This window comes from Cherax quadricarinatus, chromosome 11 (genome assembly GCF_038502225.1).
Source record: "Cherax quadricarinatus isolate ZL_2023a chromosome 11, ASM3850222v1, whole genome shotgun sequence".
In the NCBI taxonomy this organism is placed as follows: domain Eukaryota; kingdom Metazoa; phylum Arthropoda; class Malacostraca; order Decapoda; family Parastacidae; genus Cherax; species Cherax quadricarinatus.
The window spans coordinates 35,417,911-35,432,910 of NC_091302.1; the positions used below are offsets into that span (position 1 = coordinate 35,417,911).

The window sequence follows — 15,000 nt, forward strand, 5'->3', positions numbered from 1 at the left end:
CACTCCCACACACACTCCCACACACACTCCCCCCACACACTCCCACACACACTCCCCCCACACACTCCCACACACACTCCCACACACACTCCCACACACACTCCCACACACACTCCCACACACACTCCCACACACACTCCCACACACACTCCCACACAAACTCCCACACATTCCCACACACACTCCAACACACACTCCCAAACACACTCCCACACACACTCCCCACACACTCCCACACACACTCCCATACACACTCCCACACACACTCCCACACACACTCCCACACACTCCCACACACACTCCCACACACACTCTCACACACACTCCCACACACACTCCCACACACACTCCCACACACACTCCCACACACACTCCCACACAAACTCCCACACATTCCCACACACACTCCAACACACACTCCCAAACACACTCCCACACACACTCCCCACACACTCCCACACACACTCCCATACACACTCCCACACACACTCCCACACACACTCCCACACACTCCCACACACTCCCAAACACACACCCACACACACTTCCCACACACTCCCACACACTCACACACACTCCCACACACACTCCCACACACACGTTCACACACACTCCCCCACACACTCCCACACACACTCCCACACACACTCCCACACACACTCCCACACACTCCCACACACACTCCCCCCACACACTCCCACACACACTCCCACACACACTCCCACACACACTCCCACACACACTCCCATACACACTCCCACACACACACCCACACACACTTCCACACAAACTCCCACACACTCCCACACACACTCCCACACACACTCCCAAACACACTCCCACACACACTCCCCCACTCACTCCCACACACACTCCCATACACACTCCCACACACACTCCCACACACACTTCCACACACTCCCACACACATTCCCAAACACACTCCCACACACACTCCCCACTCACTCACACACACTCCTCCACTCACTCCCACACACACTCCCACACACACTCCCACACACTCCCACACACACTCCCAAACACACTCCCACACACACTCCCCACACACTCCCACACACACTCTCACACACACTCCCCCACACACTCCCACACACACTCCCACACACACTCCCACACACACTCCCATACACACTTCCACACACACTCCCACACACACTCCCACACACACTCCCACACACACTCCCACACACACTCCCACACACACTCCCACACACACGCCCCTACATCCAAACGCAGGATTTGAAAAGTTTTGATAGTCTGCCGTTGCTGCATAAGAATTGCCCGGTACATCACAGGGCAGTCCCTGAACCCTGAACCCTAACCCCTGACCCCTTCTCTTTGCTACATCCTTCCCTCCTCACTCCTCATTCCTCATCCCTGACTCCTATTCCTTACTTTCCCTCAGGCTTCTCCCTCTTACCCCCTTCCCACGGCACTTTCCCTCTTCCCTGTTGTTCTGGCCACTCACCTTCCCCTCACTATCTTTCCCTCACTCCCCCGTCACAAAATTTTCAAATGCTTCTGCTCCCTCTGTGTAACTGTTACTTAGAATAGGGTAGCAGCACACTGTATCTCAAGTGTGAGTGGTAGCGTAGCTTTCTTGAGTGTTGCATTCACGTAACCTGTTTGCCAATCAGTCTCTGAGTGCGTCCAGTGTCTAGGCACTTCTGATTTCTGCGGTAAAACTTTTCAAGACGGTATGTTTGAGATCACCTAATGAACACAGCACATCACCTGATGAACACATCACCTGATGAACACAGCACATCACCTAATGAACACATCATCTGATGAACACAGCACATCACCTGATTAGCACAGCACATCACCTGATGAACACAGCATATCACCTGATGAACACAGCACATCACCCGATGAACATAGCAAATCATCTCATGAACACATCACCTGATGAACACAGCACATCACCCGATGAACATAGCAAATCACCTGATGATCACATCGCCTGATGAGCACATCACCACCTGTTGAACACACATCGTCATGAGAAGGCAGTCCTACCTCCGCGCCACGGGCAGGTTGGGCAGTATCTGAGCGCTCAGCCAATGTTTCTACACCAGACTTTCGTGAGTAGGGCTCATTGTGACATATGTCGTCGTAGCCCTTCGAGAAAGGCAAGAACCACAGCATGAGGAGGCAGTCAGAGGACACTCAGACAAGCCCTGCCTCGACCTCCTGCCTTGTTCGTGATACTGATAGTGATCAAGCTGCAGACTAAACTCTCAGGGCGACTGTTGACATCACAACGTGACTTCAGTGACTACAGTTAAAGGTTGAACAAAGAAAGATGTCGCTTTCTTAGCTAACTCATTCAGAGTAGTTACACTGTTTGCACCCAGCGTATCAGATGAGATAATCACGTGCTAGCCACAAGCGACTCTTGCAAAATCAAATGTGTGTTCGTAGAACCTTCCTGGCACGCTGGAAGGACCAAAATCTTTGTCAGTAATGCTCACAGTAGAGATTTCAAGCTGATGGAAACACGTCGCTGGTTAACCTTATCTGACATCCTCTTCCTCTTCCTTATCATTACGATCGGAGGTTTCCACGTTGGGTATGACAAGCACCTGGAATATGAGATCATGATTTCTCCTCCACAGTCGAACTATAATATTATCTCACTACAGTTGGAACTCAGAACTATTTGCCTTAACACACTTGCCCTTATATGGATATATTCCATACCATTATAAAATGCTGTTACCTTAGTATTTTACAGGCGAGGATGAGCGACTCTTGTTGTTTTCTCCACAGCTTGTCAGCATGATGTGGTCCACTGACAAGGGAAAGAGAAAATGCATACACCTGTAACTAGAACTGTAAGTTCCCCTTCCTATCAGGCAGCTGCATAACCATGGAACAAACTCGTCTGTGCCATCCCTCTCAGCTGAAGTAGACATTCAATTAATGTTTTCTGTGCCTCAGTGGAACTTTTTTCCATTATTTTTTGCAAAGCCTTTGACGAAGTCAAAATACAACGTTGAGCCAGTTAGAGTAAATGTCATGTTGAGCTGACCCGAATAGTGTGGCTGAAGGAATGTAAGCCTACCAGTGTCACCCGTCAAACCTTCCACAAAGTCATACCTCAGTAACATTTGTGAGCCGTTCATAGCCACGTAGACGGTATGAGTCATCCTTCCCTCTGATTACTCACCATTGTCTCCTAGTATCAACAGCCAGACGCGTGCTTCTCCTTGACTCAAAAAATACCAGCAGGCTCTGGGCCTTCGTATACTGAGTGCTGTACATTTCTTAATAAAAGAAAGTGCTATCCAAAAGTCAATCTCTCATGGCTTCATCCTTATCTTCTCAACAAAAGACTAGGACAGGACAACAGCTGCTACTCCACACATGGACGCAAAGATCAAGACAGTATGGAGAGAACTGTTGGCCATCTATTGAATATTAATACACAGGTTCCAGAGCTGGGTTTCAACCCATGTCAACTTCAACTGGAAGTTATACATAAGAGCAATATCACTGATGACACACCTGCAGTGTGACTATTCAAAGAGCAGCCGCCATGACTAGTGTACGGATGACAGAGCCTGCCCTGGTTCCTGGTCCTGACTAGTGTACGGAGGACAGAGCCTTTTCTAGCTCCTGATCCTGACTAGTGCACAGAGGATAGAGCCCTTCCCTGGCTTTTGGTCCTGATTAACACATGGGTTTAGCTCTTCGAGACTCCCCCCCACTCCCAGCACTCACCTGCCAGAGAATCTTAGCTGATGCTGGTCCAGTAGTGACAGCATCCTGCAGCATCACCTTCACTTCCTGCAGCGCCGTCTCTTCCTCTTCTGCCCGCACCCACCCTCCACCCACGCCCACTTCCGCTATCCCAGAGGGTTCCGACACCCCGTGGGAGTTATGGGCGCGGACGGTGACACCGTAGGTGCTGGCGGCGTCGAGGGGAGCAAGGGTGAAGGAGGTTAGGGGCGTGTGGGCGGCTGCCACCTTCCATGCCGCCCCTGCACTACTGTAGTACTCTAGGGTGTAACCCGTCACGGGCGACGCGCCCTGACGCTCCGGGGCCGCCCACTCCACCACGGCGGCAGTGCCGTTGTTGGCACGCACCGTGGGCGTGGCAGGAGGGCGTGGAGCGGTGTCTGGATCGGGGGCGCGGGAGAACACCACGCCCGGGTGAGCGGGGGAAGCCACGGTAAGTGTGGCACGCGACTCCGTGACGCCACGTGTTGATGACGCCACGCAAGCGTACTCCCCAGCGTCCTCTGTAGTTAACTCTGCCAAGGAAGCACATAATGTTAGCAGGGATACCACAGGGGGAGGAGGAAACCACGAGGTACGTAAAGGACCCACGAGAGGGAAAAGGAACCCACAAGGTTTGTGAAGGACCCACAAGAGGAAGGAGGAGCCCACAAGGTTAATGCAAGACCCACAGGGAAGTGAGGTCCCCACGGGGGCAGGAGGGAACCACAGTGGCGGAGGCAACACAAAGTCTTAGTGTGGTTCACGCAACTGAATATTTTCTGAGTAACATTATGACAAATTGAAAGGAATAAGAGATAATTCATAACAGTTAAATGTCTCATTTGAGATGAGAAAGTTGCAAGTTTAACTAACACTGGAGAACCTCAAGACGAAATTTAACACTTGAAAGACTTCTTGGTTAAAGTTTCTAAATTTTACCAACTACGTCTAAATCTGAGGAAGTTGTTGGCTGAATATAACATCTGGGAAGGTTAGTGTTAGTTGAACACGCCGCCATGTTATTGGCTGAAGTTGAGATGTGAAGTTAAGGTGGTCTTGTGGAGGGTTGGTCTGGTGGAGGATGTGGTCTTGTGGAGGGTTGGTCTGGTGGAGGATGTGGTCTTGTGGAGGGTTGGTCTGGTGGAGGATGTGGTCTTGTGGAGGGTTGGTCTGGTGGAGGATGTGGTCTTGTGGAGGGTTGGTCTGGTGGAGGATGTGGTCTTGTGGAGGGTTGATCTGGTGGAGGATGTGGTCTTGTGGAGGGTTGGTCTGGTGGAGGATGTGGTCTTGTGGAGGGTTGGTCTGGTGGAGGATGTGGTCTTGTGGAGGGTTGGTCTGGTGGAGGATGTGGTCTTGTGGAGGGTTGGTCTGGTGGAGGATGTGGTCTTGTGGAGGGTTGGTCTGGTGGAGGAAGTGGTCTTGTGGAGGGCTGGTCTAGTGGAGGATGTGGTCTTGTGGAGGGTTGGTCTGGTGGAGGATGTGGTCTTGTGGAGGGTTGGTCTGGTGGAGGATGTGGTCTTGTGGAGGGTTGGTCTGGTGGAGGATGTGGTCTTGTGGAGGGTTGGTCTGGTGGAGGATGTGGTCTTGTAGAGGGTTGGTCTGGTGGAGGATGTGGTCTTGTGGAGGGTTGGTCTGGTGGAGGATGTGGTCTTGTGGAGGGTTGGTCTGGTGGAGGATGTGGTCTTGTGGAGGGTTGGTCTTGTGGAGGATGTGGTCTTGTGGAGGGTTGGTCTGGTGGAGGATGTGGTCTTGTGGAGGGTTGGTCTGGTGGAGGATGTGGTCTTGTGGAGGGTTGGTCTGGTGGAGGATGTGGTCTTGTGGAGGGTTGGTCTGGTGGAAGATGTGGTCTTGTGGAGGGTTGGTCTGGTGAAGGTGGCTGTGGCGAAGGGTGGGTTTGGTGAAGTGTGGGTGTGGTGAAGGGTGGGTGTGATGAAGGGTAAGTGTGGTGAAGGGTGGGTGTGGTGAAGGGTGGGTGTGGTGAAGGGTGAGTGTGGTGAAGGGCGGGCGTGGAAAAGGATGTTCGTGGCGAAAGGCGGGTGTGGTGAAGAGTGGATGTGGTTTAGGGTGGGTGTGGTGAAGGGTGAGTTTGGTGAAGGGTGGGTGTGGCTTAGGGTGGGTGTGGCTTAGAGTGGGTGTGGCTTAAGGTGGGTGTGGCTTAGGGTGGGTGTGGTGAAGGGTGATTGTGGTCTTACCATCAATAGTGAGGGTGTTGTCAGGTAGCAGTGACCTCCGGGTGTCAGAAGTCACTAAACGGCCGTTCTGTCTCCAGGTGACGGTGGGGGGCGGCGACCCCCACACACGGCAGGTCAGGGCAGCATGCCCCCTTAACGGCAGCGTCTGGTTGATGGGGGCCACGGAGATAATGGGCGGGGGCAGGAGGTGGGCGGGACGCACTCTCACTCCCACACGGGTCATCACCCCTCCTGCACTGTTCACACCCCCACACACGTACCGCCCCGTGTGTGGGTGGGCAGCTCGGGACACAGAATAAGCCAACTTAATGCCCTCCAGCCCTTCCTCCCCGCCCACTCCCGGGTCCATGGGTGTGCGGGCAGCTGGTAGAATGGTCTGGGAGCCCTCGCGGGTCCAGTAGACCAGAGGTGGGGGGTAGCCCTGGACAGCACAGACCAGCAGTAAGGGAGCTCCCTCCTCCACCTCCACATCTCCAGGAACCTCAACCACCCGCGGTGAAGCTGTAAAAATGATGGCTGGGTTAGTACTTGGATGGCTGACTGGCAGTGAGACTGAAACAATGATGACTGGGTTAGTACTTGGATGGTTGACTGGCAGTGAGACTGAAACAACAATGCCTGGGGTAGTACTTGGATGGGTGACCCCATGGGAATCTCAAATGTTGCTTTTAGTATAAAAAACAGTGGGTTAATTAACAAAATAGCTGTGCAAAACATGGGTATCTTGATCGATGAAGAAGATACACAAGTGTTGCACATGTGTCTTAGTCATCAACTTCTCGGTAGTGTGCAACATTGGGATGGTACCACAGCTAAATACCATTACCTAGTGAAGGTAGGGCGTCCGACCCATTCAGGACGGAGGAACGAGTCTACACGAATCATTACACCGATGAACACACTCTGGTGCAGCGCTTCATATAAATTTAGAACATTCACCTTTCGTCACACCTGTCTATCTTTCGTCAACTGTTTACTAGCGATTCTTTCAAATATCTATCTCTGTCCACTTGGTTTCAAACGAGCGTTCTCAGTCATTTACTCCTGGTACATCTCTGTTTCTACCCCTCAGTATATCCAATTGTGTTGATGTATTATGTCTCCCGATTAACAGAAGGAGTATCGAGCCTGTAGCACTTCTGGTGCAGCAACCCCACACGAGTTTAACGCTTCACGTAAAATATTTAATAATCTGTGCACACCATTTCATTCATCTCTCTGCTCTTAAAATTTACTTAATGTGCTCATCCCTCAAATAATCAAATAATTTACCTATTTCTCGATAAATAATTTACACATTCCTCAGAGAGTAAACAAAATTCATATAATAACCAAGTTTCATATTCCTTGTTAATTAAAATAATTTAACAATAAATTAATAATTAAACATTTACTATCTAACCCTCAATAATCACATATAATTTACCTCGCCCTTAAAATCCTAACAATTTATCTCGCCCTTAAAAATCCTAACAATTTATCTCGCCCTTAAAAATCCTAACAATTTATCTCGCCCTTAAAATCATAAGAATTTATTTCTCTCTTTAATAATCCTCGGAGCGAGACATAGACCAACAGATTATCTTGATAATCATCGCTGAGGGAAAAAAAAACCTCTTTCACGATGAATTAATAATTTTGTTAATGTTTCCACTAATTTTCACAATTATAACGAAGTTTGTTGTACAAGAAGCTGATGACGACGTTTCGGTCCGTCTTCGACCATTTGTCAAGCCAGCTGTGACTTGATGATGGTCTGGGAGGGACCGAAACGTAGTCGTAAGGATTTTCTTCTAAGTGCCGTTGTTTTGGTGAATTGTTCCAGCCGAGGTATTATATTTTTTGTATTCTATTTGTTTTCTTTTGTGTGTGTGTGTGTGTGTGTGTGTGTGTGTGTGTGTGTGTGTGTGTGTGTGTGTGTGTGTGTGTGTGTGTGTGTGTGTGTGTGTGTGTGTGTGGAACAAGTCGATCTTGGGTTGCAAGGGTCGTATTACAGACACAGGTTGCAAAGCAACCCTTTCCTGAAACAACGTTTCGCTCCGTGTGGGGACTTAACAAGCTGTTGGGCGAAGCGTTGCCCCAATTAAAGCCTTATCCGAAACCCATTGTTGTTAAATAAACGAAATAAGCAAGATCGACTTTTTTTTAAGCGATTCTTTCTCTGCTCTTAACATAAGCGTATTTTTGCGTGCAGCGCTAAACCTGTGTGGGCCATACAGTTCAAAGAGCAGTGTAGGCTCGAACCTCCGTCTCCTAATAAGATTTTAGTATGCTGAAGTTAACACAAAGTTAGATAAACAGCAATAGAAAAACCACATAAATCAATTACCATACGTAAATTTAACCCTATAGAGTATATTACAAAAAAAAAGGGTCTATATTGTTTTTATGTTGGTCAAATTTTACCACCCCCAGAAAAATATTATATACAGAAAAAAAAAATGAGTCAGGAGGGGCGCGCATTCCACAAAATTAATTTTAAAAAATGTTGCAATTACACAGTTTGTTTTGGGAAAATCTGCTGTGATAATTTAGCAGATCCAGCAGTGACAATTTTCGCCCACATCCCCCGACACTAATTTCAGCGCAAAGTCTAACTGACGCCCCGCGAATTTTACGTCTTAAGTCTAATTGAAGACATCGTTAGCAGGAGGGAGTCAAAAAATACCAGGAAGTAGAGGAGTTGAAGATCAATCTTGATGAGAGTTATATCACAACACAGTCAGGCAATCTGCTCAGCTTATGGTCTCTCTTCCCTCACGTTATGGCTCCTCATTAACGTAACGGTCCGTACGTTACGCTTTTATTAATGTTACAGTCCGTGCTTAACGTTATGGTCCCTCATTAACGTTACGGTCCGTCGTTAACGTTATGGTCCGTGCTTAACTTTACAGTCCATACTTAACACTATAGTCTGTGCTTTATGTTACGCTTCGTGACGTTACGGTCACGAAGGCAGCAGAGATCATTTGGGAGAGAGGAAAAGGCAGAACGTTGGCAATGAGGCAGTGTGAAAGAGAGCATCTTCAACCTGAGTCTTAGTAGAAAGTAAGAGCTGTGGTAGCAAGAAGCGAACATGGTCAGGAAATCGAATGCGCAAGGTGCTGAACTCGAGGAAATTGGGCGAAGGAAGGAGACTAAAACTTGTTTAGCAATACAGTCAAAGAGAAAATGAAACTGGTTCTTGCGACGCTTCAAGCAATGACAGCGGCTGTGTACCTAACAATCTGTGTAGTCTTGAATAATCTTATCCACGCTCTTCCTGGTTAAATTACTCTGTCATCCGTCAGCTATCGATTTCTACCAGAGAGAGAGAGATACCCTTCAGTTGTTAGAAGATAACTCATCTCGAGTATGGTCTCGGCTTATGGGACGTCTGCACGCCTACGAAGAGCTGCGAGGCTTGGCTAATGTTTCGCTCTGTCTCTGTGGATCCATGTGACTTAGGTTTCTTGAAGGATCTATAGCACTGCTCACCTTCAGTGCTGCACTTGAGCTCAGAGAAGTTACCGTAACTCCTCTGTCTTGAGGACTAATTTATTACTCCTAAATTATTGTTTAATGTAGATCTTTTAAGGTTTTCTCTAGGATTTAGACACTTTTTTCTTTTTAATTATTACTTTTTCTTTTGCGATTTTCAGCAGAAAAATCCTACCTTTTACAATTTCTTTGACACGAGATGAAGACTTAATTAAGGTTCAGACAAGAACCTTAAGTCTTCATCTGACACCAGATGAACACTTAAGGTTCAGAGACAAGAAGTAGGATCGTAAAGAAGGATTTGGGAAGGGTGAAGCATGTGTAGAATAAGTGTCTTTACTGAAATATATTATTGAATAATACTTAGTTACAGGCAAGGATGTGTTTGACGTCTTTATGGTGGATAAAAAAAAAAACAATGTGGCAGATGTTGCTAGTGGCTAACGCGACGGGCTGGAGTTTTGAGACTCTATGACCGCGGGTTCAATCCCGGCCGGGGGTATGGTTTGTTTGCAATCGTGTCATTACGATTTCTTGAGTCATGTTGACGGCACTGAAGGGACTTGAGCTAGAGTTCGTCACGGCCATGCTAGCTGGAGATTCGTCTGTAAAAACTTGCATTTGTGGTCACAGAGGTGCCTGTGCTAACCTTCCTATGGTGTAGAAATATACCTAGTTGGATGAATCTTATTGTGGCTAGCTGGTCTAGTGGCTAACGCGACGGGCTGGAGTTTTGAGACTCTATGACCGCGGGTTCAATCCCGGCCGGGGGAATGGTTTATTTGCAATCGTGTCATTACGATTTCTTGAGTCAGAGACCTTATAAAGAATTGTTGTGTATGTGTGTGTGTGTGTGTGTATGTGCGTGTGTGTGTGTGTGTACTCACCTATTTGTGGTTGCAGGGGTCGAGTCTTAGCTCCTGGCCCCGCCTCTTCACCGGTTGCTACTGGGCCCTCTCTCTCCCCGCTCCATGAGCTTTATCAAACCTCGTCTTAAAACTGTGTATGGTTCCTGCCTCCACTACATCATTTTCTAGGCTATTCCACTGCCTGACAACTCTATGACTGAAGAAATACTTCCTAATATCTCTCTGACTCATTTATGTCTTCAACTTCCAATTGTGGCCTCTTGTTTCTGTGTCCCCTCCCTGGAACATCCTGTCTTTGTCCACCTTGTCTATTCCACGCAGTATTTTATATGTCGTTATCATGTCTCCCCTGACCCTCCTGTCCTCCAGTGTCGTCAGGCCGATTTCCCTTTATCTTTCTTCATAGGACATTCCCCTTAGCTCTGGAACTAACCTTGTCGCAAACCTTTGTACTTTCTCTAGTTTCTTGACGAGCTTTATCAAGTGCGGATTCCAAACAGGTGCTGCATACTCCAGTATGGGCCTGACATACACGGTGTACAGTGTCTTAAACGATTCCTTACGAAGGTATCGGAATGCTGTTCTCAGGTTTGCCAGGCGCCCATATGCTGCAGCAGTTATCTGATTGATGTGTGCTTCCGGAGACATGCTCGGTGTTATACTCACCCCAAGATCTTTCTCCTTGAGTGAGGTTTGCAGTCTTTGGCCACCTAGCCTATACTCTGTCTGTGGTCTTCTGTGCCCTTCCCCTATCTTCATGACTTTGCATTTGGCAGGATTAAATTCGAGAAGCCATTTGCTGGACCAGGTGTCCAGTCTGTCCAGGTCTCTTTGAAGTCTTGCCTGGTCCTCATCTGATTTGATTCTCCTCATTAACTTCACATCATCTGCAAACAGGGACACTTCTAAGTCTAACCCTTCCATCATGTCGTTCACATATACCAAAAATAGCACTGGTCCTAGGACCGACCCCTGTGGGACCCCGCTCGTCACAGGTGCCCACTGTGATACATCATTACGTACCATGACTCGTTGTTGCCTCCCTGTCAGGTATTCTCTGATACATTGCAGTGCCCTTCCTGTTATATGAGCCTGATGCTCTAGCTTCTGAACTAATCTCTTGTGAGGAACTGTGTCAAAGGCCTTCTTGCAGTCCAAGAAGATGCAATCAACCCACCCCTCTCTCTCGTGTCTTACTTCTGTTATTTTACCATAAAACTCCAGAAGGTTTGTGACACAGGATTTGCCTTCCATGAATCCATGCTGGTTGGCATTTATACTCTTGTTTCGTTCCAGGTGCTCCACCACTCTCCTCCTGACAATCTTCTCCATAACTTTGCATACTATACACGTCAATGACACAGGTCTATAGTTTAGTGCCCCTTTTCTGTCTCCTTTTTTAAAAATGGGAACTACATTTGTGTGTGTGTGTGTGTGTGTGTGTGTGTGTGTGTGTGTGTGTGTGTGTGTGTGTGTGTGTGTGTGTGTGTGTGCATGTGTGTGTGTATGTGTGTGTGTGTGTGTGGTGTGTGTGTGTATGTATGTGTGTGTGTATGTGTATGTGTGTATGTGTGTGTGTGTGTGTGTGTGTGTGTGTGTGTGTGTGTGTGTGTGTGTGTGTGTGTGCGTGCGTGCGTGCGTGCGTGTGTGTGTGTGTGTGTGTGTGTGTATGTGTGTATGTGTGTATGTGTGTGTGTGTGTGCGTGTGTGTGTGTGTGTGTGTGTGTGTGCGTGTGCGTGTGTGCGTGCGTGCGTGCGTGCGTGTGTGTGTGTGTGTGTGTGTGTGTGTGTGCGTGTGTTTGTGTGTGTGTGTGTGTGTGTGTGTGTGTGTGTGTGTGTGTGTGTGTGTGTGTGTGTGTGTGTGTGTGTGTGTGTGTGTGTGTGTGTGTGTGTGCGTGTGTATGTGTGTGTGTGTGTGTGTGTGTATGTGTGTGTGTGTGTGTGTGTGTGTGTGTGTGTGCGTGTGTATGTGTGTGTGTGTGTGTGTGTGTGTGTGTGTGTGTGTGTGTGTGTGCGTGTGTGTGTGTGTGTGTGTGTGTGTGTGTGTATGTGTGTGTGTGTGGGTGTGTGTGGAAAGACGGTACCTTGAAGAGGATGGTGATACACAGAAAAGATATGGTAAGACGGTACATACATGAGCAACAAGACGGTATACTTACTTAAGACAGTGAGGGACGCGTTGGCCGTGATTTCTGCTGCTCTGTTGGTTGCTTTACACAGGTACACTCCCGCATCCTCCGGTCGCAGCGGCGACACCCGCAGCCCGCGGTCTCGCAGCACCCGCACGCGGCCCACTGGAATGCGGCCGCCCACGCGACGCCATGTGACGTGCGGCGTCGGATCGCCGCCCACACGACAGCTGAGCTCTGCTTTGCCGCCCGCAACCCCAACCACGTCACGGGGCGACTTAACCCAGAACGGCGCAACTGTGAGGGTGGAGAAGAGGGGGTGATGGTGGCGGTGTTGTGATCAGGTGTGATAAGTTGTAACATGTACTTGTAAAAATAAAGATTATTGTTATATTATTATTATTATTATTATTATTATTATTATTATTATTATTATTATTATTATTATTATTATTATTATTATTACATGAGATGGGGTGATAGTGTACGTATTTGTGGTGTTAGTGATATTGTAGGTACTTGAGGTGGGGTGGTGGGGTGGGAACTTATGATGGGGTGGTGTGGGTACTTATGGTGGGGTGATGGTGTGGGTATTTGTGGTGGGGTGATGGTGTGGGTACTTGGGGTGGGGTGATGGTGTGGGTACTGATTGTGAGGTGATGGTGTGGGTATTTGTGGTGGGGTGATGGTGTGGGTACTTGGGATGAGGGTGATGGTGTGGGTACTTATAGTGGAGTGGTGGTGTGGGTACTTGGGTGGAGTGATGGTGTGGGTACTTGTGATGGGAGAGATGGTTGGGGTACTTGTGGTCGGGTGGTGGTGTGATGATGGTAGTGTGGTGATGGTGGTAGTGTGGTGATGGTGATAGTGTGGGAACGGTGGTAGTTTGGTGATGGTGGTAGTGTGGTGATAGTGGTAGTGTGGTGATGGTGGTACTGTGGTGATGATTGTAATGTGGTGATGGTGGTAGTGTGGTGATGGTGATAGTGCAGGAATGGTGGTAGTTTGGTGATGGTGGTAGTGTGGTGATGGTGGTAGTGTAGTGATGGTGGTAGTGTGGTGATGATTGTAATGTGGTGATGGTGGTAGTGTGGTGATGGTGATAGTGTGGTGATGGTGGCAGTGTGGTGATGTTGGTATTGTAATGATGATGGTAGAGGTGGTGGTTGCACTGGTGATGATGATATTGTGGTGATGGTGGCATTGTGGTGATGGTGGTAGTATGATAATGGGGGTAGTGTGGTGATGGTGGTAGTGTAGTGAAATCGTAGTGTGGTGATGGTGGCAGTGTGGTGATGGTGGTAGTGCCATGATGGTGGTAGTGTGATGATGGCGATAGTGTGGTAATGGTGGTATTGTAATGATGATCGTAGAGGTGATGGTTGCAGTGGTGATGATGGTATTGTGTTGATGGTGGTAGTGTGGTGATGGTGGTAGTGTGCTGATGGTGATAATGTGGTGATGGTGGTAGTGTGGTGATGGTGGTAGTGTGGTGATGGTGGTAGTGTAATGATGGTGGTAGTGTGGTGATGGTGATAATGTGGTGAAGGTGGTAGTGTGGTGATGGTGGTAGTGTGGTGATGGTGGTAGTGTGGTGATGGTGGTAGTATAGTGATGGTGGTAGTGTGGTGATGCTGGTAGCGTGGTGATGCTGAAAGTGTGATGATGCTGGTAGTTTGGTGATGCTGGTAGTGTGGTGATGCTGGTAGTGTGATGATGCTTCTAGTGTGGTGATGCTGATAGTGTGGTGATGATGGTAGTGTGATGATGCTGGTAGTGTGGTGATGCTGGTAGTGTGGTGATGCTGGTAGCGTGGTGATCCTGGTAGTGTGATGATGCTGGTAGTGTGATGATGCTGGTAGGTGTGGTGATGATGGTAGTGTGGTGATGATGGTAGTGTGGTGATCCTGGTAGTGTGATGATGCTGGTAGTGTGATGATGCTGGTAGGTGTGGTGATGATGGTAGTGTGGTGATGCTGGTAGTGTGGTGATCCTGGTAGTGTGATGATGCTGGTAGGTGTGGTGATGATGGTAATGTGGTGATGATGGTAGTGTGATGATGCTGGTAGGTGTGGTGATGATAGTAGTGTGATGATGCTGGTAGGTGTGGTGATGATGGTAGTGTGGTGATGTTGGTAGTGTGATGATGCTGGTAGTGTGGTGATGCTGGTAGTGTAGTGATGCTTGTATCTATCTGTATCTATTTATCTTTTCTTCTTACACAGGCTTTTACAAGGTTAGGTTTAGGGTTTCTAACTTTATTTACAATCTAAGAGCTCTTAATCCCCCTCCTCCCCCTCTCTCTCTCTCTCTCTAACTGACCTATAACATCGAGGATGGCAGGCGGGGAGCTCCTCCTGCCCGCTGGGTTGGTAGCGTGGCACACATACTCCCCCTCGTCTGTCTGAAGCACCTCGTGGATCACCAGCGTCCCGTCTTCTCTTACCTCCACCCTGGCGAGAGGGAAGCTTAGTGCTGCGGGGGGAGGATAGTGGTCCAGAAAGAAGGAGAGAGAGAGAGAGAGGGAGAGAGAGAGAGAGAGAGAGAGAGAGAGACAAAGATGGATATAACAAAGGCAAG

The 15,000-nt window shown here is 48.4% G+C and overlaps 1 protein-coding gene across 1 annotated transcript in view; it reads right to left on the reverse strand.

The window, feature by feature from the left end:
• The window catches only part of LOC128687454 (roundabout homolog 2-like), a 437,018-nt gene that overhangs the window by 175,192 nt on the left and 246,826 nt on the right, over positions 1 to 15,000 (reverse strand). Inside the window, exons 5-8 of the mRNA XM_070083865.1 lie at positions 14,743 to 14,873; positions 12,451 to 12,717; positions 5,943 to 6,443; positions 3,751 to 4,283 (exon numbers count right to left, since the gene is read on the reverse strand). Of these exons, the coding sequence (XP_069939966.1) occupies positions 3,751 to 4,283; positions 5,943 to 6,443; positions 12,451 to 12,717; positions 14,743 to 14,873 (1,432 nt within the window). The remainder of the gene's footprint in view (positions 1 to 3,750; positions 4,284 to 5,942; positions 6,444 to 12,450; positions 12,718 to 14,742; positions 14,874 to 15,000) is intronic.